Source organism: Trachypithecus francoisi, unplaced genomic scaffold (assembly GCF_009764315.1).
Source record: "Trachypithecus francoisi isolate TF-2019V2 unplaced genomic scaffold, Tfra_2.0 Lachesis_group2, whole genome shotgun sequence".
Taxonomy (NCBI): domain Eukaryota; kingdom Metazoa; phylum Chordata; class Mammalia; order Primates; family Cercopithecidae; genus Trachypithecus; species Trachypithecus francoisi.
Window position 1 is genome coordinate 105,908,458 of NW_022681465.1, and position 23,501 is coordinate 105,931,958.

The following is a 23,501-nucleotide window of genomic DNA, read 5'->3' on the forward strand; positions in this document are numbered from 1 at the left end:
ACCCTACTGGATGCTAGGAATGAAAAGTGAGTCACAGACTATAAGTTGTAGTTTTAAATTAAAATGAATACCATTAATGTGGTGCTATCAATGTACAGAGGCTGGTGAACTTAAAACACAGCAACAACCCATTTCCTATCTACCTTTTGAGAACTGAGAACCAAGAATTAAACACTTTTGTACATCTCAAATGTGGCCAAGTCACAATGTAAGTTCAATGTACCTTATTCAAATGCTTCTGATCTCAAAGCCTATTTCCTTTCTTTTTTTGAGAGTCTCGCCCCGTCGCCCAGGCTGGAGTACAATGGTGCAATCTTGGCTCATTGTAACCTCTGCCTCCTGGGTTCAAACAATTCTCCTGCCTCAGCCTCCCGAGTAGCTGGGATTACAGTGCCCACCACCATGCCCAGCTAACTTTTGTATTTTTAGTAGAGACGGGGTTTCACCATGTTGGCCAGGCTGGTCTCGAACTCCTGACCTCTTGGCCTCCCAAAGTGCTGGGATTACAGGTGTGAGCCACCATGCCCGGCCCAGCCTATTTCCTTTAACTTTGGATACATTTCTTAAAAGCTTGGTTATGACAAAAACAATGAAGGCTACATGCTGGTTATTGCTGTATCTCCAATCCTTCATGGCATGTAGTAGGAGTTCAATAAATTCTTGTTTTGGGAACTGTTTTAGGGTGCTGGGGAATTACTGATATCCAATTTGCTAAGGTGTTTTGTACACTGACTACACCTTGATTTAGCTGCTGCACACAGATTCCCTGCTGCTGGACCCAGTTACCATTTAAACCTCTCAATTCTAACAATAATACAGAAAAGAACCACAGTAAACCAAGTTGCAGTGAATCCAAAGCTTGGTTTATTTCCTCAGTGATCATTCTGTGGTAGGCAGCCAACAAAACAGTGATAGTTATATTGCAGCTCATCCTTGGGTTGAAAATCTGGGATAAAATCCTTGGGCTTGTTTGTAGTAGTGTTTTATGACTGTTTCCTGTTTCATCTGAGCTGGAGGACAGGAAGAAAGTTTAAGCACCAAATCGTGATCAAATTTCATCTTTACTGACCTCCTTTCTGTATCTGGTGGGATTTTATAAGACACATCGTTACAAAAGCCCCTTGTGATAGGACTACATATTGATAAGCCCCACTGTTAAGTTGAAAATAAGTTAAAATAATGGCCGGGCGCGGTGGCTCAAGCCTGTAATCCTAGCACTTTGGGAGGCCGAGACGGACGGATCGCGAGGTCAGGAGATCGAGACCATCCTGGCTAACACGGTGAAACCCCGTCTCTACTAAAAACTACAAAAAACTAGCCGGGCGAAGTGGCGGCGCCTGTAGTCCCAGCTACCTGGGAGGCTGAGGCAGGAGAATGGCGTAAACCCGGGAGGCGAAGCTTGCAGTGAGCTGAGATCCGGCCACTGCACTCCAGCCTGGGCGGCAGAGCGAGACTCTGTCTCAAAAAAAAAGAAAATAAGTTAAAATAATAACGCATTTTCGACAGAAGCACCTCGACTTATGATGTGGCTATGTACTGATAAGCCCATTGCAAGTTGAAAATACCGTAAGCTGAATTTTTTTTTTTTGAGACGGAGTCTTGCTGTGTCACCCAGGCTGGAGTGCAGTGGTACAGTCTCAGCTCACTGCAACTTCCACCTCCCGGGATCAAGCAGTTCTCCTGCCTCAGCCTCCTGAGTAGCTGGGATTACAGGTGTGTGCCACCACATCCAGCTAACTTTTTTATTTTTAGTAGAGACAGGGTTTCATCATGTTAGACAGGCTGGTCTCCAACTCCTGAGTTCAGGCGATCCACCCGCCTCAGTCTCCCAAAGTTCTGGGATTACAGGTGTGAGCCACTGCTCCTGGCTGAAAATGTACTTTTGACTTACAGTATTTTCCGTATATGATTGGTTTATTGGAATACAGCTCCATGGCAAGTTGGAGTGTACTGTATTTGTAGTGCTTTGCATAAAGTCAAACAATCATAAATCGAACCACTGTTAAGGAACCACGTGTATTTGGAATTTTGTGAAGCCAATATTGAAGTGTGGGACTAAGATCCATACACCAAAATTGCTAGTCTTCAAGCATGTTGGTTCTTTCCAGTCCATCAAACACTATATTCTAGATATTACACATAGGCATTAAAAAGTAAAGTCTAATGGGAAGAAAACAAACTTGAGTCAATCAGTAGGTCTGGAACCCCAACCTGTTCCCTCATCTGTAAAAGAGGGCTGGTACCACCAATCACCACTATCACCTCACTGGACTGCTGAGTGGGGAGAAGTCAGAAAAAGCAGGCACAGTGCCTGGTACAGACATGTCGGAGATCCCCTCACACAACACCTCAACCACAGAGCCTGGGTGACAGGAAAACCGTGGTTTGGCATCTTCTAATAACTTCAGAGATATTAAAGATTTGTTCTAGTACTAACCTCACAGAACTCTATACAAAGAATGAAGAGGCCAAACAAAGTAGCTTCACTTATGATATTTGTGCAAGGCTATTCAAAGGATACAGATGTGGAAAGTTCACAGAAAATGTGTCTTAATAGGCAGACAATGTAAATGATAGTATGAACCCTGTAGTAACCAAGTTCAAATAATGGCAAGAAAATCTGGAAGAGCCTATAAAAGCAACCCCATTTGAAACTGCTAGTTACAACTACACCTTACTTGCAGGTTATATTCCAAAGTCAAGCCTAAAGCAAAAACTGCAGTTAAAACTGCCCTAGAAAATCCCTCTAGGAATGAGGACCACATATTTCTCTGTCAACAAATTCAACACAAGTCAGATTTTCCCTCCAGCATCCCACCAGATTAAGTAGTTGGTTTTTATTTACAGATCACATTGTTTGAATGTCATGTATTTTTGAACACTAGGAAAGAAATATGCTCAGTGCCTTTCAATACGAATCCACTGGCTGAGTGAACTGCAAGTTCACACTTCCCATTTCATGGGTGTTCTAGGGCATAAATTCCGAGTGCAACAAGTGGAGCTGAGATTATTTAAATGAGATTTAAATAAATGAGATGATTTATTTATGGTTAAGTGCATACAGATCAATTACAAAATAAGTGTGTATCATTCGCCAGCACTGTGCTTCCATTTTAGAAACACCCAGGTGAATATGGCTTAATTCTCTAGCAATCTTTTAAAACTTCTGGACGTGATCCACAGTAAGAAATTCATTGTAAACTGTAACCCACTACACACATATGTATAATACATATGACAAAATACATACAAAATATTTATTACATGTCATATACTTGATATATTCCACTATTATATTTTGTTAAAAAAAAAAAAAATTGGGCTGGGCAGTGGCTCATGCCTGTAATCCCAGCACTTTGGGAGGCCCAGGCTGGTGGATCATCTGAGGTCAGGAGTTCGACACCAACCTGGCCAACATGGCAAAACCCTGTCTCTACTAAAAATACAAAAAGTAGCCGGGCGTAGTGCCTCACGCCTGTAATCACAGCCACTTGGGAGGCTGAGGCACAAGAATTGCTTGAACCTGCGAGATGGAGGTTGCAGTAAGCCAAGATCGTGCCATTGCACTCAAAGCCTGGGTGACAGAGCAAGACTCTGTCTCAAAAAAAAAAACAAAATAAAAATGTCAGCTGCAACTCTGTGTTTTCTTGATCCCAGTGATCCCTAACTGGGTTACAGGAAGAACACTGAATTTCAAGCTCTTAGCTACTCAGAGTAGGGCAATATCTCAGGGTTAAGGAAAACAAATCAAGCCAGCATATTTGTCCATAATATTTTAATACTTTTCCACTTTAAATACTGGTTTTAATTTTGTGATTGTAACATGGAAGATCCAACTTTATTATGTTTAAAAAACATCATCAGGATCATAAAGCTATTATAGAAGTTACTCTACACACTCCCAAGGTACTTTAAAATGATTATGTTTTGAGTCTGTAGATGAACCATGACAAAATCCAAATACATCGTCTGTACAACTCGGACTAAATACTGGTGAAAAGTGTTTAATTGGACAAATAACTGATTAAGCTTAAAGATAACCAGCACAATTTCACAAGAGAACCAGCTCAGCCCAACTAAAAATTTCTTAATAGCAATTGACACTGACGTTGTATTAGGTGTATAAATTAGTTGATGAAACTGAACAAAGAGAAAATCCATTCCTCCTTTTCCTTATTTTGCCTTCTTACACCTCCCTTGCAGATAAAACCCTCCTTTGGTTTAGTTGCCCCTGTGGCAATACCAAACCAAGTACTGCAGTGATCATCCTCTACCTCAAAACGAGGAGTCCTGAATTCCAGCTGAAACACTGTGCTCTCTTGTCCTGTGCAGCGGCAGTCAGGGATAACACCCCACATCACCAATATATTTCAAGTTTCTAACATAGCACAAAAGATAAACTGAGTAGAAAAGAGAGTAAAGGGTAGTTTTTTCTTTTGGTTTGGGGGAAGACAAATATCTGTAGATGAGAAAACATGAATATTCAGGATGTAGGAATCAGCTTAATGAAAATAATTCTAGAGGATCTAAATGTTGTCCAGAAAGCCAGTACCTCTCCAAATTCTGACCTCTTTTGGACTCTTTCCATATTCACCAATTTATTTCTCAATCTGATTGGGTGGGATTAACTCTAGTGAAGTACAAGTGCAGTTATCTAAAGGTAAAATGTTATCTTCTTTTAATACAAATATTTTAGTGTAATCATTTTATTTACAGAATCAATTGCAAAAGTATATTATCACATTTAGTCCAAATGCAACTAGTGATAATTAGATTTAGATATTGCTTTGTAAACTTTCCATACTTCTGTAAAATAAAGCTATCCAATTTAGTAATGAAAGAGTTAACTGTCTGTGTTCATGACAGTTACCAGAAATGGCAAACAGAGAAACATTTATAGTGAGCATACAGAATTTTTTTGAAGATTCTTATCAGTGGCTATGGTGAATAAACCTGCCCTCCCCAACCCTCCCATTCTCCCATCCCAACCCCATAACCCACAGCTGATTGTAAAATAAAATACACATTTGAGGTATAAACTTTTCTTTTTTAAACATCACAATATAAAATGTTAACTGGTGATGTAGTAAACCAACATGATAATTTGTCTTATTTGCCTTACTAGCATTACCACCATATAGGCACTTTTCCACGTAGTCAAATTATGAACAGCATTTTTCTATAAGGCATATTCCATGCACATCATTTACAGAAAGGTAAATTAAAAAATAGAAAAGATTATGGAGCGTGAAATCTGCGTGCATGTAATGTAAGCATATGTTTTATATGTATTTTTCTCTCTGTACAGAATAATAAATATCACTATATCTGATGCAAGTAATTCACTTCCAGGATTGTGCATATTAAGCGATCAGACTAATCCCATCATTAAATTATTATCTTGCACTTATCATTAAGACTCCATTACCATGTATGTGATATATACAGGAAATGTTCCATGTGACATGACTTTCTGCTTTACAAAATGGGTCCAATTTCTGTGTTTTTACAGAGCTGAACAAGTCAGCAAAGCATCTACAAAATGCCTCTGATTTGTATAAATAAACTGGTGTGTAAACACAATGAAGATTTTGAAGTGGGCAGTCATTTCAGCTTCAGTGAGTACTATTCCTTGCCTCATCTCCATGCTTCAGTGTTCACAGGACTGAAACTGAAAAAGGTATTTTACATTTTAAGTTCATATAGCAACAAAGAAACGCATTTCAGTTTGAATCATGTGGAATCTTTACTGCTCTGCTGAAGTTTCTGATCAAGAGGCAGAGAGGCACTGCTCACATTTTCCATGTATACTTTGCAACCTATCTTTTAAACTGACCCAAACTGGAAGAACAAACATATATACCCGTTACCGAATACCAGAAATATTGAATTAAATGTCAAACTCAGTCTGATTTGCTTTAAACAAGTTATACCATATACTATCTTAGAAATTTAAAGAAAACATGAACTTATCTCGACCATTTTCCAGAAAGTAGTCTATACCAACAAGATTTGTACGGATATTTCTGTTTGGAGACAGGCAGAACCAATTTAGGGCTTACCAAATTGTGTCTGTAATAAACTGAAAAAAATATCTAGCACACAGTACACAACTAAAAAATATAATAGAAATATAAAGATATCTGGGGGAAGAAATAAAGCTTTTCACTTTCTCCATCAGAACCAAGGTTCTTCATGGGAGTAAGACTATAGAAAAGGCAAAATCACAGGTTATTGACAGCCCTCAGTTATTAAGAGACACACGACAACATGAATCATTATAGAAATCAGCAGCAACGAATTCTATGATTATACAAAGCAAAAAAGTCAAAAAATTCTGGACACAGATTTGACTGTAGGCCTGAAAAAAGAACCTCATCCAGATATTTGCTGCACAGAAAGCACATGCCCCATGTGCGTTCAACTTTTGTGCTTTTCTTTTGTGCACAAAACCTGATACAACAGAGGATCTTAGGCCGGACCATAGTAAATTAAAAATTCTGGAAAAGTATTCAAAAATTAAAGCATCAATTCCTAGTTGTGATTCAAAGTTGATTTTTTTTTCTCTTCTAGGAGCAAGCAAATAAAAATATAGCCATATACATGTAATTTTACATGTATTTATAGTTATATGCTGAGCAAGGAGATCTAGCAGGAGATAGCTAGTGTTAGATGTTCAGCTTTGCTATTGCAGTATTTTGTCATTTTTGTACACAAGGCCAAGGTCTTGGGCCACAGACAAGGCTATAGATCCTACGTTCCAGCTTAGAGCATTCAGCTTTTTTTTTTCTTTTTTTCTCCAACATGGAATGTCACACAGCCTTGCTTCAGTCACTGAAGGAGAAAAAAAAGACAAGTAAAAAACTCAGCAGTATGTTACTAACAGCTGCAAGACTACCAGAACAGGGTTCGCCCACTCTCCATATTCATGGAATGCACAGAATCTCTATTAAAATTTATCATTATGAATGCAAAATTATTAACCTTACAAATTTGAACTTATCCTACCAGCAAGGAATCGAAGGTATATGGAATTTTTCAAAAGTTAGGGGAATAGTCCTCTCTATGGTCTGGGCCTCCAAGATGACAAAGAAAAGAAGGAACAATGGTTGTGCCAAAAAGGGCCGCTGCCACGTGCAGCCTGTTTGCTGCACCAACTGTGCCCTATGCGTGCCCAAGGACAAGGCCATTAAGAAATTTGTCATGTGATACACAGTGAAGGCCACAGCAGTAAGGGACATTTCCGAAGCAAGTGTCTTTGATGTCTATGTGCTTCCCAAGTTGTATGTGAAGCTACATCACTGTGTGAGTTGTGCAATTGACAACAAAGTAGTCAGGAATCGATCTCATAAAGGAGAAGAATCAAACACCTCCGCCCCAATTTAGATCTGCGGGTGCTGCCCCTTGACCCCCACCAAAGCCCACGTAAGGAGCTGCGTCCTTAAAGACTGAAGATGGACTATTCTCTGGAGAAAAATAAAATGGAAAGTGTACTTAATATTGCACGCTGAGTGTATTTGTGCCACATAGGGTGAGAATTTTTTGTGTGTGTCAGACCAAGTGTGAAGTGACACAGTGTATTTTCATGAGGGAGAAAGCTTATTCATGTAAATCAAATCTTAATTGTTTGTAGTCACATCCCCGGCCTCACAATTTGCATAGGTGTGTGAAATAAAGGGGGTTTAGGCATCTGAAAAAAAAAAAAAAGGGCAATATAGGCAAGCAGAGGGGATCAGTGAAAGGTCTCCTGATTTTTACCCCACAACATGGCATTTCTTTTCTCTTAGGCTGCAATAAAAATTATGACATACAATACTATTTATCAAGAATTTAAAAAATGTATTCAAGCTATGAGAGAGATGCTTGCCTTATTTAATCAACAAACATGCTCCGACCTCTTTGTCAAATGAGTTTAAAAGTTTTTACTGGCTGGGCTAGTGGCCCACACCTGTAATCCCAGCACTTTGGGAGGTTGAGGCAGGCGGACTGCTTGAGCTCAGGAGTTTGAGACCAGCCTGGGAAACATGGTGAAACCCCAACTCTACTAAAAGTACAAAAAATTAGCTGGGCATGGTGGTGTGTGCCTGTAGTCCCAGCTACTCAGGAGCTGAGGTAGGAGGAACACCTGAGCTTGGGAAGTTGAGGCTGCAGTGAGCTGAGATTGCTCCAGTGCACTCCAGCCTGGGCGACAGGAGTGAGACGCTGTCTTAAAAAAAAAAAAAAAAATCTATCTATCTATCTTATCTATCTATCTATCTATCTATCTATCTATCTATCCATCCATCCATCCATCCATCCATCCATCTAGTTTTTACTGTTAAACAACTTTGGATCTTATTAACTCTTTACAGAACTTTCTCTAAAGGTGATATACACACTATTTAATGTTACTATTTTTTCCATCACTAAAATTAAGAATGTTCACTTTCCTAGGGTTTCAATGCTGGGTTTGACTTCATACATTTATCTTCCATAATTATTGTAAAAAAAAAAAAATCATGTTACAGTAACAAAGATTTTTTCACATTAAGGTTTGAATTTGGATCTTTGTTACAAAGAAGCTCAATCTGGACTCAAAAAGCCAGATTTGAGTTTGGGTCAATGAATCTTTTCCGTTGTATCTTTGCACACATATACACGTATCCACAAACAATAGACCTCTCTTCCCCAGAGATGTTTTTAAGATTCCAAACTCCTCCCTCCTAGGTCCATAAATGAAAAATCTGTGCACATATACATGCACACACACAGTCAATAAAACATTGCTCTAAATCCAACAGTCTAGATGCAAATGCTGCTAATATCCTACCATGTTATCTTTCAAATGCTTCAAAAAGTTATTCTTCTCAAATATAATTGAGAGCATGTTTTACACAGAACTGCATTCTGATTTCTTTTGCTTTAATACAAAGTTGTATTTTCTGTCTTGCTTAGTTGAATATCTGAGCCCCTTTGGTAAGAAGTCATATAAAGCATCAAGAGGGAGGCTGTTTCAGTGAGGTCATGGTGAAGAAGAGAGAAGACAGATAGAGTGAAACAAAATCTGGTCTTGGATCGAGTGAAACAGCACCACTTTAAAAACCTAGTGGCCATGGCAAAGAGACATATCACTAAGCAGGGTGATAAGCCTGTTGCTGTCACGTGCCATCAGTTTTCTGGTTTATTTGATAAATATGGCACAGACACAGAAACAATAAGAAGTAATGCATCCAGATCTAGCTATAACAATTCTAAAGTACAAGATACTATAAAAATTGTGAGCACACTTAATGCAGTGCACATGTGCCTGAAGAGAGACTCTCTAAAGAGTCAGGCTATATTACAAAACACCAATCATTCAGGTAAGAAAGACTGGAATCTGTTTAGTATTTTCAAATACCCTTTTTCCTGGGAAAAAGCTAAATAAGACATCAATGTAATATACCTTATGTTAGTATGGGATATTAGTATTGGACAGTAAATTTAGCCTTTGCATTTTTTTTTAAAAGAAAGACATACTATAAACATCATTAGAAATCAGATTTAACATTATTTCATTATATAACTGACTATTATTTTTAGCTAAAGAAAAGGACTCAAGAATATACATTTCTCAGCCAATTACTTAACATTCAGTATAGGTGAGAATGACAGGATATTCACGTTGTTACTGCTTACCATTTGTGTATCACAATTGGCAATACCTACCAATATTTTAAATGTTATTACAAAATAGAATTTATAGAAATAGTATTATACAAAAGATTCTCAATGGACCAAAGTAGGCTTAAACTCGGTCATAAGAAGAGGAATACAATTAAAACTACCCTGACAGAGTATTTTTCACCTAATGAGTTGGGAAAGTTATAAAGTTTTGTTTTACACATTGTATGAAAAATTATGGGACACAGGCACTGCAATTCATTATTGCTGTTGAGATGGTCAATTACTATAACCTCTATGAAAAGTAGTGTCTAAATTATAAATGCACAAACCCCTAGCAGGGCCAGTAGTACCACATCTATTAATTTTTCCCACATATAAACTTGCAAGTACAAAATGACATATGGATACAATTATACATGGATACAATGGATACAATGGATAACACTGTTTTAGCAAAAATTGGAAACTGTAATATTCACCAATGCAGAACTGATTAAATAAATTATGTATATCTATACAATGGACTACTGTATAACCATCAAAATGAGGAAGCTCCTTATAAATATGTGAGACCTTCAAGATAAAATGCAAATATAAGATGTTGAATAGTGTTTACAGTATGCTGCTGCTTCTCTAACAAAAAAAAGTGTATGTGTGTAGAATTTACACTAGTATTTGTTCATTCAAGCATTAAAAACTTTCTGGAAGAAACTAGTAATAGCATATAGTAATAGTTAATAGTATACGGCGTATGCAAGACGGGGTAAATTTTACTGTGTAACTTTTTCATACTTCTTTTTTGTTTGTTTTTTGAGACGGAGTCTCGCTCTGCCGCCCAGGCTGGAGTGCAGTGGCCGAATTTCACCTCACTGCAAGCTCCGCCTCCCGGGTTTATGCCATTCTCCTCCCTCAGGCTCCCGAGTAGCTGGGACTACAGCTGCCCGCCACTTCGCCCGGCTAGTTTTTTGTATTTTTTAGTAGAGACGGGGTTTCACCGGGTTAGCCAGGATGGTCTCGATCTCCTGACCTCGTGATCCGCCCGTCTCAGAACTTTTTCATACTTCTGACTTTTTTTTTTTAAGAGACATTACCTGTCCAGGCTGGAGTACAGTCGTATAACCACAGCTGACTGCAGCCTAAAACTCCCGGAGAAAGCGATCTTCCTGCTTCAGCCTCCCAAGTAACTAGGACTATACATGTATGCCACCACGCCTAATTTTTTTTTTGTCAAGATGTAACCTTGCTGTGTTACCCAGGCTAGACTTGAACTCCTGGCCTCAAGCCATTCTCACACCTTGGTCTCCCAAAAAGTGATGGGATTACAGGTGTGACCCACTGCGCCTGGTCACTTTTGACTTTGAATCATGTTAATGTATCACTTACTTTAAAAAGTTACAGATTCTGGGCCGGGCGCAGTGGCTCACGCCTGTAAACCCAGCAATTTGGGAGGCCCAGGAGAGCAGGTCACCTGAGGTCAGAGTTCGAGACCAGCCTGGCCAACATGGCGAAACCCTGTCTCTACTAAAAATACAAAAATAGGCTGGGCATGGTGGTGGACGCCTGTAATCCCAGCTACTCAGGAGGCTGAGGCAGGAGAATCACTTGAACCTGGGAGGCAGAGGTTGCAGTGAGCCAAGATTATGCCACTGCACCCCAGCCTGGGCAGCAAGAGAGAAACTTTGTCTCAACAACAACAAAAAAGGTTAAAGATTCTACCTCTTTGCATAGAGGTGTTCAGTGCTGTACTGGCTGACAGTAAGAATACGGAACCAACTCAGACATTAATGTGGGACTAGTTAATAAATTCTGCAACATGCATGTAACAGATGTTAAAAGAATGAGATGTTTTACACATCTGATGTCTTATAAAGAAAGATAGTCAAGATACATTGTTAAGTGAAAAAAAAGCAGGCTATAAAACAAGAATTTTGTTATAATAGTCAGTATAAACATTTTAACTCTCAAAAATATGTCAGTACATACAAAGAAAAATCTGGAAGACTATACAACAAAAATAACAGTTTCTAGGAAGGGAAAGAATACATACAGAAGTTTGCCCTTCTGCAATTCTACAGTTCTATAATATCAAAATTTCTTTACATAAGCATTAGAAGAAAAAGGAAACAATAAAAAAATTAGGTTTTAAAGGCTATAAACTACAATTCCCAAGGCCAGGCATGGTGGCTCATGTCTGTAATCCCAGCACTTTGGGAGACTGAGGCAGGATGATTGTTTGAGGCCAGAAGTTCAAGACCAACTTGGGTAACATAGCAAGACTCCTATCTCGACAAAAAATAAAAACTTAGCTGAGCGTGGTGGCACACCTGTGGGGACTCCCAGCTACTGGGAAGGCTGAGATGAGAGGATCGCTTGATGCCAGAGGTCGAGGTTGCAGTGAGCTGTGATGATGTCACTGCACTCCAGCTTAGGCAACAGAGCAAGACCCTGTTTAAAACAACAACGACAACAACAAAAACCAACGAAATAATACTCTATAGAGGAACATCAAAAAACACAGCAAATACTTTCAACAACTAAATTTTAGTATCGACAGAGTCATATTAGTCAAATAAAGTTAAAAAAAAAAAAGATAAAACATATCTTCTAGTACCTGTTAATACTAGAACAAAATAGGCTTTCCTGCAGTTTTTTCTTGGACGTAAGAAGTAAAACGTTTTAGAAATTTAGGATACTCTCGCTTTGCCACTGCCCTTAACACTGAGGCTGGTGCCCATCCTCCAGGGTTCACTGTAAGATAAAGGAAAATTAAAATGTATTAAGATACAATTCTCCAAACATATGTGAAGCACTTAATTTGTTCCCTTGCTTTTAAAATATTCCTCACATTGGACCAATTCGCATCTTTTTTCTTTTTTTTTTTTCGAGACAGAGTCTCGCTCTGTCCAGGGTGGAGTGCATGGCGTGATCTTGGCTCACTGCAACCTCCGCTTCCCGGGTTCAAGTGATTCTCCTGCCTCAGCCTCCTGAGTAGCTGGGATTACAGGTGCACGCCACCATGCCCCGCTAATTTTTGTATTTTTAGAAGAGACAGGGTTTCACCATGTTGGCCAGGATGGTCTCGAACTCTTGACCTCATGATCCGACCGTCTCAGCCTCCCAAGGTGCTGGGATTACAGGCATAAGTTACTGTACCCGGCCGGACTAATTAGCATTTTTTAAGTCCCAACCTTTCATTCCTTAACACTATCCATCAGACATAATCAGACAGCAAACAAGAAAGCATTTATAACCTTTCTACAATGTTCTTGGTTCCCGAAGTTACCTGTAAAAATTATATAGCACCACTTAAGGTTATTTAAGACAGATTTATTCATAAATCTGTACTGTAATTAAATAGTAACTTACTCAGGTACAACTGTTTCGTGTTTTTTTTTTTTTGAGACAGAGTCTCACTCTGTCGCCCAGGCTGGAGTGCAGTGGCTTTAAACATACTAGCAGTTATGGCCCTGTATAAAGAAGGCTTGACTTTTGATGAGAGAGGTTGCAATGATTACTGCAGGTGCAAAGTAGGTAAAGTAAGGACCTAAAGCAAGCAATGAAAAGGCCTATCCAAAGCGAAAGAAATAGGTAACTAGCAACTAACAAGGACTAGGGAACCGCTGACTCAGAAAACAAAAAGCCTGACAATGAATGCCAAAGAGAAATAAATATGTAACTAGCAACAAATAAGGAGTAGGGGAGCACTGATTCAGAAAATTAAAAAGGCTGACAATGAGTAAAAGAACTCTAATTTCCTTCCCCACTGTTGCTTATATTCCTAATTATAAACACATTCTATTAGGCAAATATCTAAGAAAATGGTGCTTAAAAATGAAGGCTAGGCCGGGCGCAGTGGCTCACGCCTGGAATCCCAGCACTCTGGGAGGCCGAGGTGGGTGGATCACGAGGTCAGAAGTTCAAGACCAGCTTTCAAGACCTGGCCAAGATGGTGAAACCCCGTCTCTACTAAAAATACAAAAAATTAGCTGGGCATGGTGGTGGGCACCTGTAATCCCAGCTACTCGGGAGGCTGAGGCAGAGAAACGCTCGAACCTGGGAGGCGGAAGTTGCAGTGAGCTGAGATTGCACCATTGCACTCCAGCCTGGGCAACAGAGCGAGACTCCATCTCAGAAAAAAAAAAAAAAAAGAAGTGTATATGACAGTGACCTAGGGATAAAGTTTTAAAATTTACCTATCCACCTCTAGCTTCAGAAATACTCATAGTAGTAGCTCCAGGGTGAAATTCAGACATCTGTATTTTCAAAGATTCTCTAGTAATTCTGATATACCTTTCTCCAAATTAAAATTTAGTAATCTAATGCATAAGAACTAAAAAGGCATTTGTCCAAATTGTCATACAGGTCATGATCAAGAACAGCCACATTATCAAAGAGCAAAAACAATAAAATACATACCATTAGCTACATATGTAATCTTGCATAGAATGTTGTCCCTGCTAATTTCCTGGTTTCCCTCTGGTGGGCTTACCAAGGTTTGACAAATCATAGCAACATTTATTTTGGCACGGACACATCGGTTGTTTAGCTGCCAAAACAAAAAACAAAGCATCAGTAGATACCCAGTATTTTGTAAACTCTGCTGGTCTAGTATCATATTAGGTTAACCAAAATCATAACTCTTAAAAACTATCTCCAGTGAAATCTTACAAGCACCAAGCTGATATGACACCAGGATTCCTCCCCACCCACTTTTTTCGGGGACAGGGTCTTGCTCTGTTGCCCACTCTGGAGTGCAGTGGCGCCATCATAGTTCACTGCAGCCTCAAACTCCTGGACTCAAGCAATCCTCCTGCCTCAACCTCCAGAGTAGCTGGGACCACAGGTGAATATCACCAGGCCTGGCTAATTAAAAAAAAAAGAAAAACGAAATTTTTCTTTAATAGAGATGGGGTCTGATCATGTTGCCTAGGCTTCCCTTCTCTTAAGTGCTAAATGGAGCTAAACTGTGGTAAACCACAGAGGTTTGGCTGGTAGTTGATAATGGCTTAAGAGATAACTGTGGGAAGTAGTCTATTGCCCAGTGTACGTACTGCCCTTTTGGCTGTTTCACCAAACCTTAGAAGGAAAGGTAAATGGCCCTGGTGCAATGTTCACAGCCATGACTGTTGCCCTCAGACAACACATGGGCTATACTATTGCTAGCAATCAATCTAACACAAAATCTAAGAAGCATTATCAAATCAAGTATTGTGTGTGGGATGTGTTTATCGTCTTTATCCTGCATTGTGTATTTAGCTTTATATTGTTTAATTATTATACACATTTATATATATTGTACTTACAGGAGCACTGTCATGATCCACAGAAAAATTACAAACTATCCAAGTTTCAGGGTCATTTTCAGTCAAGGCTGATATCTTTCGAATGGCAGAAAGATATAATACGTCTCGCTGAGAAGCAGGCCACACCCTCTGTGGAGAAGTAAAAATCTTCTGAAAAACAGATCTAACATGGAACTAACAGGACAAACAAATGTAATGCCAATAAATGTCTTAATTTAAGGTAAATCTCTCAAATTTTAAATGGAAAGCATCTGAGGGTATCTACCAAATGATTAATTATGAACAGAGTTAATAGCTTTGCAGAACAATATAATAAAAGGAATAATGTTCTATTTTTTTAAATTATAGTAAAATATATACATGTATAATTTGCCATTTTAACTAATTTTTAAGGTACGATTCAGGGACATTAATTACATTCACAGTGCTGTGTAACCATACGGCGCTCTCTGAAATTTATCATCATCCCAAACAGAAACTTTGTACCCATTAAGCAACAACTTTCCATTCCTCTCTCCTCATACTCCATGATTATGGTCCGCTTAGATTCAAAGATTTAAAGAAAAAAGACTTCTTTGAATCAAATCACATTAGAAAGAATTCTAAGTCACTTAGATTGAGTATTTCAATATTAAGGTATGCAAGGGGAAACATACACTCTGGGAATGACATGGAGCCTAGGTCTTCAATAAATGGGACTACCTCCTTTAAATGAGAAAAAAAAAAAAACCAACAACAATCTTTTATCCTGTTTACGTTACTTCTGTTTTGGTTATCTCATATATGTACCTGGACTAGTCCTTATGATGCAGTGTCATTCTTGATTACTGAGAGTAATAAATAGCATACAATACAAATCATTTGCAAGATGAAATGATTCATTTTTTAAAGATACAAAATTTCATGCAGTTGACAAACACAGTGTTGGGTAAATTTGTGTGGAGACAGTAATACATGAAGATTTGGCAAATTTAGACCTGATGAATACAAATCCACAGGATGGTAAGATAGAAATTTAAAGAATGAGAATGACTTAAACATCAAGAGACCAGTAGCCCTCTTTTAAGACCATATTGTAAAAGAAGTCAAATTTAAAGGGAAAAATATTGTAGTGTAAATAACACTATAGACTTTGAGTCTAAGCAGAACATTATCATGGAATGTGAGGAGAGGGGAATGGAGAGTTGTTGCTTAAATGATTACGGAGTTTCTGTTTGGGGTGATGATAAATTTCAGATATAGTGTTAGTGGTATGGTTACATACATTGTGAATGTAATATGATTTTCTTGAAAAAATTATTCCAGGACAATTTGCTTATTCCAAGAATTGGCAAATAATTGCAACTGTAACACATTTTGTTACATATAAGATTTTAATAATTTTTAGTTTTATTTTTCAATCCTGATACAACTTACATGACCCTCTCTCCATCTACTATTTATCTAGTAGAATACCTTCAGCAGATTGTTTTCCATGATGGATTATTTTCAGATAATAAGGCTCTTTTGGTTCTAAATTATTGGTTATTTATCTTCATTCCCAATTATAGGGTGACTTATTAATATTCTGACATTTACTACATTTTAGATTTCAAATTAGACTTCAAAATTTGTATGCTAAAACAGAATCTTAACTGTTATGCATTTCTGAGCAGCTATTGTGTAAAATTAAGTATGGCTCCTAATTATTAGACATAAGATGTCTCAGATGACAAGACTGAGCTTAATACACAACAGACTTATAATGTTTTCATATAATGCACTCAAAAACCATTTAAAAAAGAAAAATGAAGTACCCACTGAATTGGAAAAACAAAGTACCTATTAAATCATTATATTTCTTTTATAATGTTTAATATTGTTTTTGGTGGATCTCTCCAAAATTTTAATTCCTTTTATTATGCTATACACATTATGTTATTGGGCAGTTTTCAGAAAAGAAAGAGCAGAATAAGGCAAGAGAAATATTAATTCTATAATTTTAAATATCAAGAATAGCAGAAGAAGAAATAAGGTGAAAGGGAACTAATTTATGTTTCTGTGTGCTCTGGTGTATGACTAACCTCTCAAGTCATGCTCTGCGATTTTTCTTTGCCTTCAGATAATCCACTTACTTTTATATCTATTAGTCTTAACATAGGCTAATACCGTACTAGCCATTACCCTTATTGTTGTTGTCACAGGAAGCTATAATTCACATTCATATTTGGTAACTATCATTTACCTCTTAATAGAGACTAGATACTAGAAAGGTATTTAAATGTATTTCAGTATTTCAGAAGGCTCTTTTCTAGATTTAAAATGTGTATAAAGAAAGCTGAGAGCGTGGCATACACCTGTAGTTCCAATTACTTGGGAGGCTGAGGCAGGAGGATCACTTGAGCTCAGGAGTTTGAGCCTAGCCTGGGAAACATAGCAAGACTCTGTCTCTTTAAAAATAAAAACTGCATAAAGGGAACTAACTGTTGATCTTTATCAAGCACTCTATTTCTAGATTGTATCTCTCAGATTCTTGCCTGCACACATTTCTGCTCTGAACAGGTTGATACACCTTTCAAATATATGACATTCATAAATCATTAATAAAGTCTTTGGATTTTTGTGCCTTTTAATAACCTCCCCAATTTTACTTTAGGGAATCTGCATGTCTGTGTTTGAACTACATTGAAATTCTTTTAGGATGAATGAAGAGATCTTTACCTTGTGTGTTTGATAAATGATGATTGCATTATCAGCTAATGTTTCCACCACATGAAAGTTTTCAATAGTTGCTGAAATGAAGAGAATAATAAAAAGATAAATTATCTTTTCCTAGAATGTGATCAATTAACTTATGATGAAAGTCAAGTACGAATGGACAGTATGGTAAATTGAACAAGATACTGCCCTATCTAGGTTACCTCCAAATGGAAGGTAGCTAACACTTAGCATTGTGGTTACAGATGAGGGATGTGAGGTCTCATCACCAGGAAGCTTCATTTTCTTTGGCCCAATATCTATCTCCCTCAGCAAGAAAGCAATTCTAATCACTACTGCATCACTCGGGCACAAATAATTCCCTAACACTAAAACTGTTCCCTTTTCCCTAATTTATTGATGTTAAATAAACTGTTATATCTAATCTTAGGTGGCTATTTCTGTGAAAAAGGGATGTCAAACTACCAATGATAAATATGATGTTGAGAAGTATACTTAGGAAATTTTGTGTCTAAGGGGAATACACAATAAGAATAACTCTAGGCTGGGCGCGGTGGCTCACGTCTGTAATCCCAGCACTTTGGGAGGCCGAGGCGGGTGGATCACCTGAGGTAAGGAGTTCGAGACCAGCCTGGCCAATATGGTGAAACCCTGTCTCTACTAAAAAATACAAAAATTAGCTGGGTGTGATGGTGTAGGCCTGTAATCCTAGTTACTTGGGAGGCTGAGGCAGGAGAATCACTTGAACTGGGGAGGTAAAGGTTGCAGGGAGCTGAGATCACGTCATTGCACTCCAGCCTGGGCAACAAGAGAAAACTCCATCTAAAAAATAATAATAATTCTAAAGTAATCACAAAAGGATTCAACTAGGATTTACCATGGAAACAGTTTAGGAAAAAGTAGATGATGAAACAGAAATCTTCAATTTCAGTCTTGGCTTCTCCACCTTGTTGCCTTTGACAAGTCACTTTACCTATCTGAATTTTACTTAATTTGTACGTAAAATAAGCAATAATAACTACCTATCATTGTAGGATTACTGAGGTTATTGGATCAAATTACATAGTAGGAAGCATTTTGTACACTGAAAAGTTCCACATAAACGTATTGTTAGTTCTCTATATGATTTTCCAAATACTTTCTAAGTTGACTTTGTGAACTATGTATGAGATGCAGAAAACTAGGTTGGATTTGATATTAAATTCAAAATAATAATTAGATTAAAATATATTAATAATGACAGCTTACTTTCCCAGTCATTGCGAACGTCAACATTCCAGAAATAATTGCAGACCTCATGTCCTGTGACGCCTTTAACTGCATGGGTAGCTTTTAAAGGATCCAGAACAATCCCATTTTCTTCTACTTCTCTTCTGTATACCTAAAGATAACATAATTCCAAAACTGTTTGAAAATTAAAAATCAAGTCCATAAAAGCATGAAAACATGCTTTTAAATATGGCTGCTCTTTAGATTTTTATGAAAATCTATTTATAGAACATATTCTGCTAAAAGAAAATTAAAAATTTCAAATTAGTAGACAAAAAGTACTGAAAATTATAAATCCAAAGTAAACTTCATAAAAAACATGCATATGTGATAAATGACTTACTGTGAGTTGCTTAAAAATAAACGTATCAATTTGAATTAGGCATTATTTACCACATTCTCAAAGACTGATGGCTAAGAAAACCAAATAAATCTGGCTAGAATATATTCTCCTTAAAGATACTAAATTAAGGTTGCTTTGTTCAATGCTGTATCCCAACATCTAGAATAGATGTATCTGAAACACAGCAGGCACTCGGTTATTTGTTAAATCAATGGCTGAAAGCTAAGACGGCAAAAACATAAATAACAGATCCATCTTACTTTAAATACTGAGGTTATATACCTTAAATGATAAGTAAAATTAATTATTTTAAAATTATAGTTTGCTACTTTAGATAATTATGTGATAAATACTTTTGAGAAATGAAGAAACATGTATCATGGGGGAGAACCAAGTGTCAATTTATGAAGGACCTATGGGGCTAGACATTGTTAGACATTTCACATAGTTTCTACTACAGCATCTCTCAACAGACTACCTTCCCCTACATATTTATTACTCATATTATTGGGACCACCGTTTTCCCAGCTACCCAAACTAGAAACTCTAGACTTTTGATTCCTCCCTTTACAGTTCACACAGCTAGTAAGCTTTTTACTATTCTTCCTCTTTTTTTTTTTTTTTGAGACAGAGTTTCGCTCTTCTTGCCCAGGCTGGAGTGCAATGGCGCCATCCTGGCTCACTGCAACCTCCGCCTCCCAGGTTCAAACGATTCTCCTGTCTCAGCTTCCTGAGTAGCTGGGATTACAGGTGCCAGCCACTATGTCCAGCTATCACTTTGTGCCTGACTCTTTTAAGCAGTCTGCTTGTTCTCCAGTTTCTTCCCTATCAGCTTGATCTTCTTAAAATTATATTTTTCTATCCCAGCACTTTGGGAGGCCAAGACGGGTGTATCACCTGAGGTCTGGAGTTTGAAACCAGCCTAGCCAACACGGTGAAACCCCATCTCTACTAAAAATACAAAAATTAGCCCACGGTAGTGGTGGGTACCTGTAATCCCAGTTACTCGGGATTACAAAAAAAAAAAAAAAAAAGATACTTTTCATACAGTGGCTAATCTACTGTTACAGACAATTGTTATAGACAATGACTATTCTCTTTAGAGAGTAACTTTATGCTTCCCATAATCTAGGCCCAATTTCTCTCTAACACTGTGGCTGTAGGAGTACTTATTTTCTATTCCTCATTCCAGCTGGAGAGACTTCATCTAGACCATCACTCCTGGCTTCTCTTCAGTGCTTCACTTCCTCCTCCCTAGAGGTAGGTGACTCTACGGTGACTGAATGATGACTACAGAAGAAATAAGGCAGGTCTGGCTCAACCCTTTCTTCCACAAAGAGCATACATCCTGGCCTGCTTCTGTAGTAAAGGTTTGGGATTATCCAGCAATGCCAGGAACATGTTTAATTCTGGAATAACAAGACCCTGTAGCAGCTGATCTCAAACTATTTTCTACAATCACCTTATCAGAATTATAGCTAACATTCTGGTATCTCATTTATCTGTCTCTTTTATTTTATGTCTTAATTTGTTCCTTATTCAAGAGGAGAGGAGATCCCAGCATCTAATAATATATCTTATTTGCTAGAATAATTCTGGTCAACAAAGATTATGCAAAAATCCCGACTAAAAAGTTTGCTTTCAAGTTTTTGCTCACATCATTATTAATAAAATTATTAATAAAAACAATTTTGTTATTATTTCCAGATGCAGTTCAAATGCTTCTCTGCATTGTAAAACAATCTAATTGTTTCAAATCACAGAGATCTTTCTTTTCTGATTTTCTCCACCACTCATCTGTACTCTTCACTCAGTACGTTATCAGATGGGGCCAAGTAATAGCATGCACACACATATATATACACTATTTTTTTAGACAGGGTCTTAGTTAGTCACCCAGGCTAGAAAGCAGTGGCACAAATGTGGCTCATTGCAGCCTTGACCTCCCTGGCTCAAGGGATCTTTCGCCTCAGCCTCCTGAGTAGCTAGGACCACAGGTGTGTGGCACTGCACCTGGCTAATTTTTGCATTTTTTGTAGAGATAGGGTTTCACCATGTTGCCCAGGTTTGACTTGAACTCCTGAGCTCAAGTAATCCACCTGCCATGTCCTCCTAAAGTGCTGGGATTATGCGTATGAGCCACTGTGCCTGGCCAATAGTACCTTTTAAATGTCAATATTCTTTTTCCTCTCTCATTCCTTGCTCTTATTTTCCGTCTCTGTGTTTAGGGATGTAAACAAGATTAACTGACCAATGTCTGAACATCAAATAAAGGTGCAGTAAGAGAAGAGAAAAGAAGGAGGGTATAGACCAAAAAGGGAGAGAAACAAAGTGTTATCTAGGCACAACATTCAGTATGTTAAAAAAACAAAACAAAAGGAAATATCCAAATACAGGACCATCAGCTAATTGTGACCTTTCATATCTAATTCTCCAAATTTTATTTTCTTCATGGCCTAGTCAACACAGAAAGGTTTAATCATATATTTATATTACAATCATAAAGCAATTTTAGTAAAGGCAAAGCTAGAAAAGCAAAAAGACATTCTATTGTTCAATATATGATACTGCTTTGATCACATGTAATAATTTGTTTTAAAGGTAAGTTGAAAGTGCTATCCTTATTCATATCAATAGTAATGATAATATGACTGAAACAGAGATGCCTTTGGCAATCTACAACATTTCAGAGGGAATTACCTTCATTTCTCCTTCTTCTACAACCAACTGCCAATTGGCATCTCCGCCTACATCCTGTAATGAATAAGTCATGTGGTTCTGCACCATCTCTTCAACCTTGTGAGGGGAGGAAAAAGGCATGAGAATCCAATAGGTATGTCATAATCTCTAAAACAGAATGGTATTCAGTTAACTTCAGTTAAGAAATGGTGCTCTTAGTAGCTGAGCAACCAAATGCACAAAGGTGAGGAGGTTTTACATAGCGTTTGAAGAGTTTGGTCCATAGTCCAGATATCCAGGTTAACGACAGGAGACAGAAATGAAAAGAAGGAAGATGGGTCACTCAAGTAACACATATTGGCCTAATGTGTATCAAGTGACCAAAATAAGCATTTTCTGGAAAAAAGAAATATTCCATTCTATATCATAAAACAGAGATGATGTGTTAAAGTATAAAATAATGGAAGAGTATAGACAAAAGGGGCACAGAGATCATCCAGTCTAATGTTTCTATATTTAAGACTACGTAGAGATATCAGGAAGGTCTGATATGAACAAAGACATATATAGAGAGAGCACATCTTTGCTCTCAGATGAGCAAAGATACACAAAGATTAGCAAAGACATATGTATATGTCAAAGATTTCAATACAAAAAAGGTGAAAAACCTTCCTTATGCCACTGATAAACCTCTGTTTTACAACGGAATATAAGCCAATTTAAAAATAATCAAACTCTTATTTATTTGATTCCAGTTTCTTTGTTCTAAATTCTTTTAGGGACAATGCTAATATTCATATATTCAAGCATTTACACATAATCACCTTTTAGTTCGTTTTAAAATTTCTAACAATTTCCTGTAAAAATGTTTAAATTTAAATTTATAACAACTTTTTACTGATATTTAAATGTAACTCTTAACTATCACAAATTGTCCTTATACATTTTATGTAAATAAGCAAAGAAAGTTGAATATTTCACACTACCAGATTTCTCAGATTTATTGGAGAACTGAAGTGATACAAAGATTGTGGAAACAAAGTAATTTCATTTTATGTAATAAATATATTAGAAGACAGAAGAGCTGGAAAAAATATATATACACATATATATATCATACTTCCATTAATTTTATCCTAAAGTTCATTTGTTTTATATAAAGTCTATTCTGTTCATTAGGAATATAGAACAGGAATCAGTTTTGAACATATTTCAAAGTAATAATCAACTCCCCACCCCCCACCCAAGAGACAGGGCTATTCTGTCACACAGGTTGGAGTGCAGCGGCACAATCATAACTCACTGTAATCTTGAACTTCTGGACTCAAGTGATCCTCCTGCCTCAGCCTCCTAAGTAGCTAAAACTACAGGCCTGTGCCACCATGCCCAGCTAATTTTTTTTTTTTTTTTTTAAGAGACAGGGTCTCACTTCGTGGCCCAGACTGGAATACAGTAATATGATCATAGCTCACTGCCATTACAATTTCCTGGGCTCAGGGGATCCTCCTGCCTCAGACTCTGAGTAGGTGGGATTACAGGAGTGCAACACCACACCTAGTTAATTT

General features: G+C 37.6%; 1 protein-coding gene across 5 annotated transcripts in view; it reads right to left on the reverse strand.

Annotated features, from left to right (window-relative positions):
• Positions 1 to 841: 841 nt before the first annotated feature.
• CERT1 (ceramide transporter 1) overlaps positions 842 to 23,501 on the reverse strand; it is a 148,985-nt gene continuing 126,325 nt past the window's right edge. For 2 of the 5 annotated variants that reach the window (XM_033179897.1, XM_033179895.1), the window contains 7 exons: positions 21,958 to 22,053; positions 18,894 to 19,026; positions 17,649 to 17,719; positions 14,949 to 15,077; positions 14,062 to 14,191; positions 12,257 to 12,393; positions 842 to 1,010 (listed from right to left, as the gene is read on the reverse strand). In XM_033179897.1, coding sequence (XP_033035788.1) covers positions 12,266 to 12,393; positions 14,062 to 14,191; positions 14,949 to 15,077; positions 17,649 to 17,719; positions 18,894 to 19,026; positions 21,958 to 22,053 — 687 coding nt within the window. In that variant the 3' untranslated portion in view covers positions 842 to 1,010; positions 12,257 to 12,265. Of the gene's footprint in view, positions 1,011 to 3,758; positions 6,835 to 12,256; positions 12,394 to 14,061; positions 14,192 to 14,948; positions 15,078 to 17,648; positions 17,720 to 18,893; positions 19,027 to 21,957; positions 22,054 to 23,501 lie in introns of those variants that run through there. The other 3 variants (XM_033179896.1, XM_033179893.1, XM_033179898.1) reach the window with 2 other exon arrangements.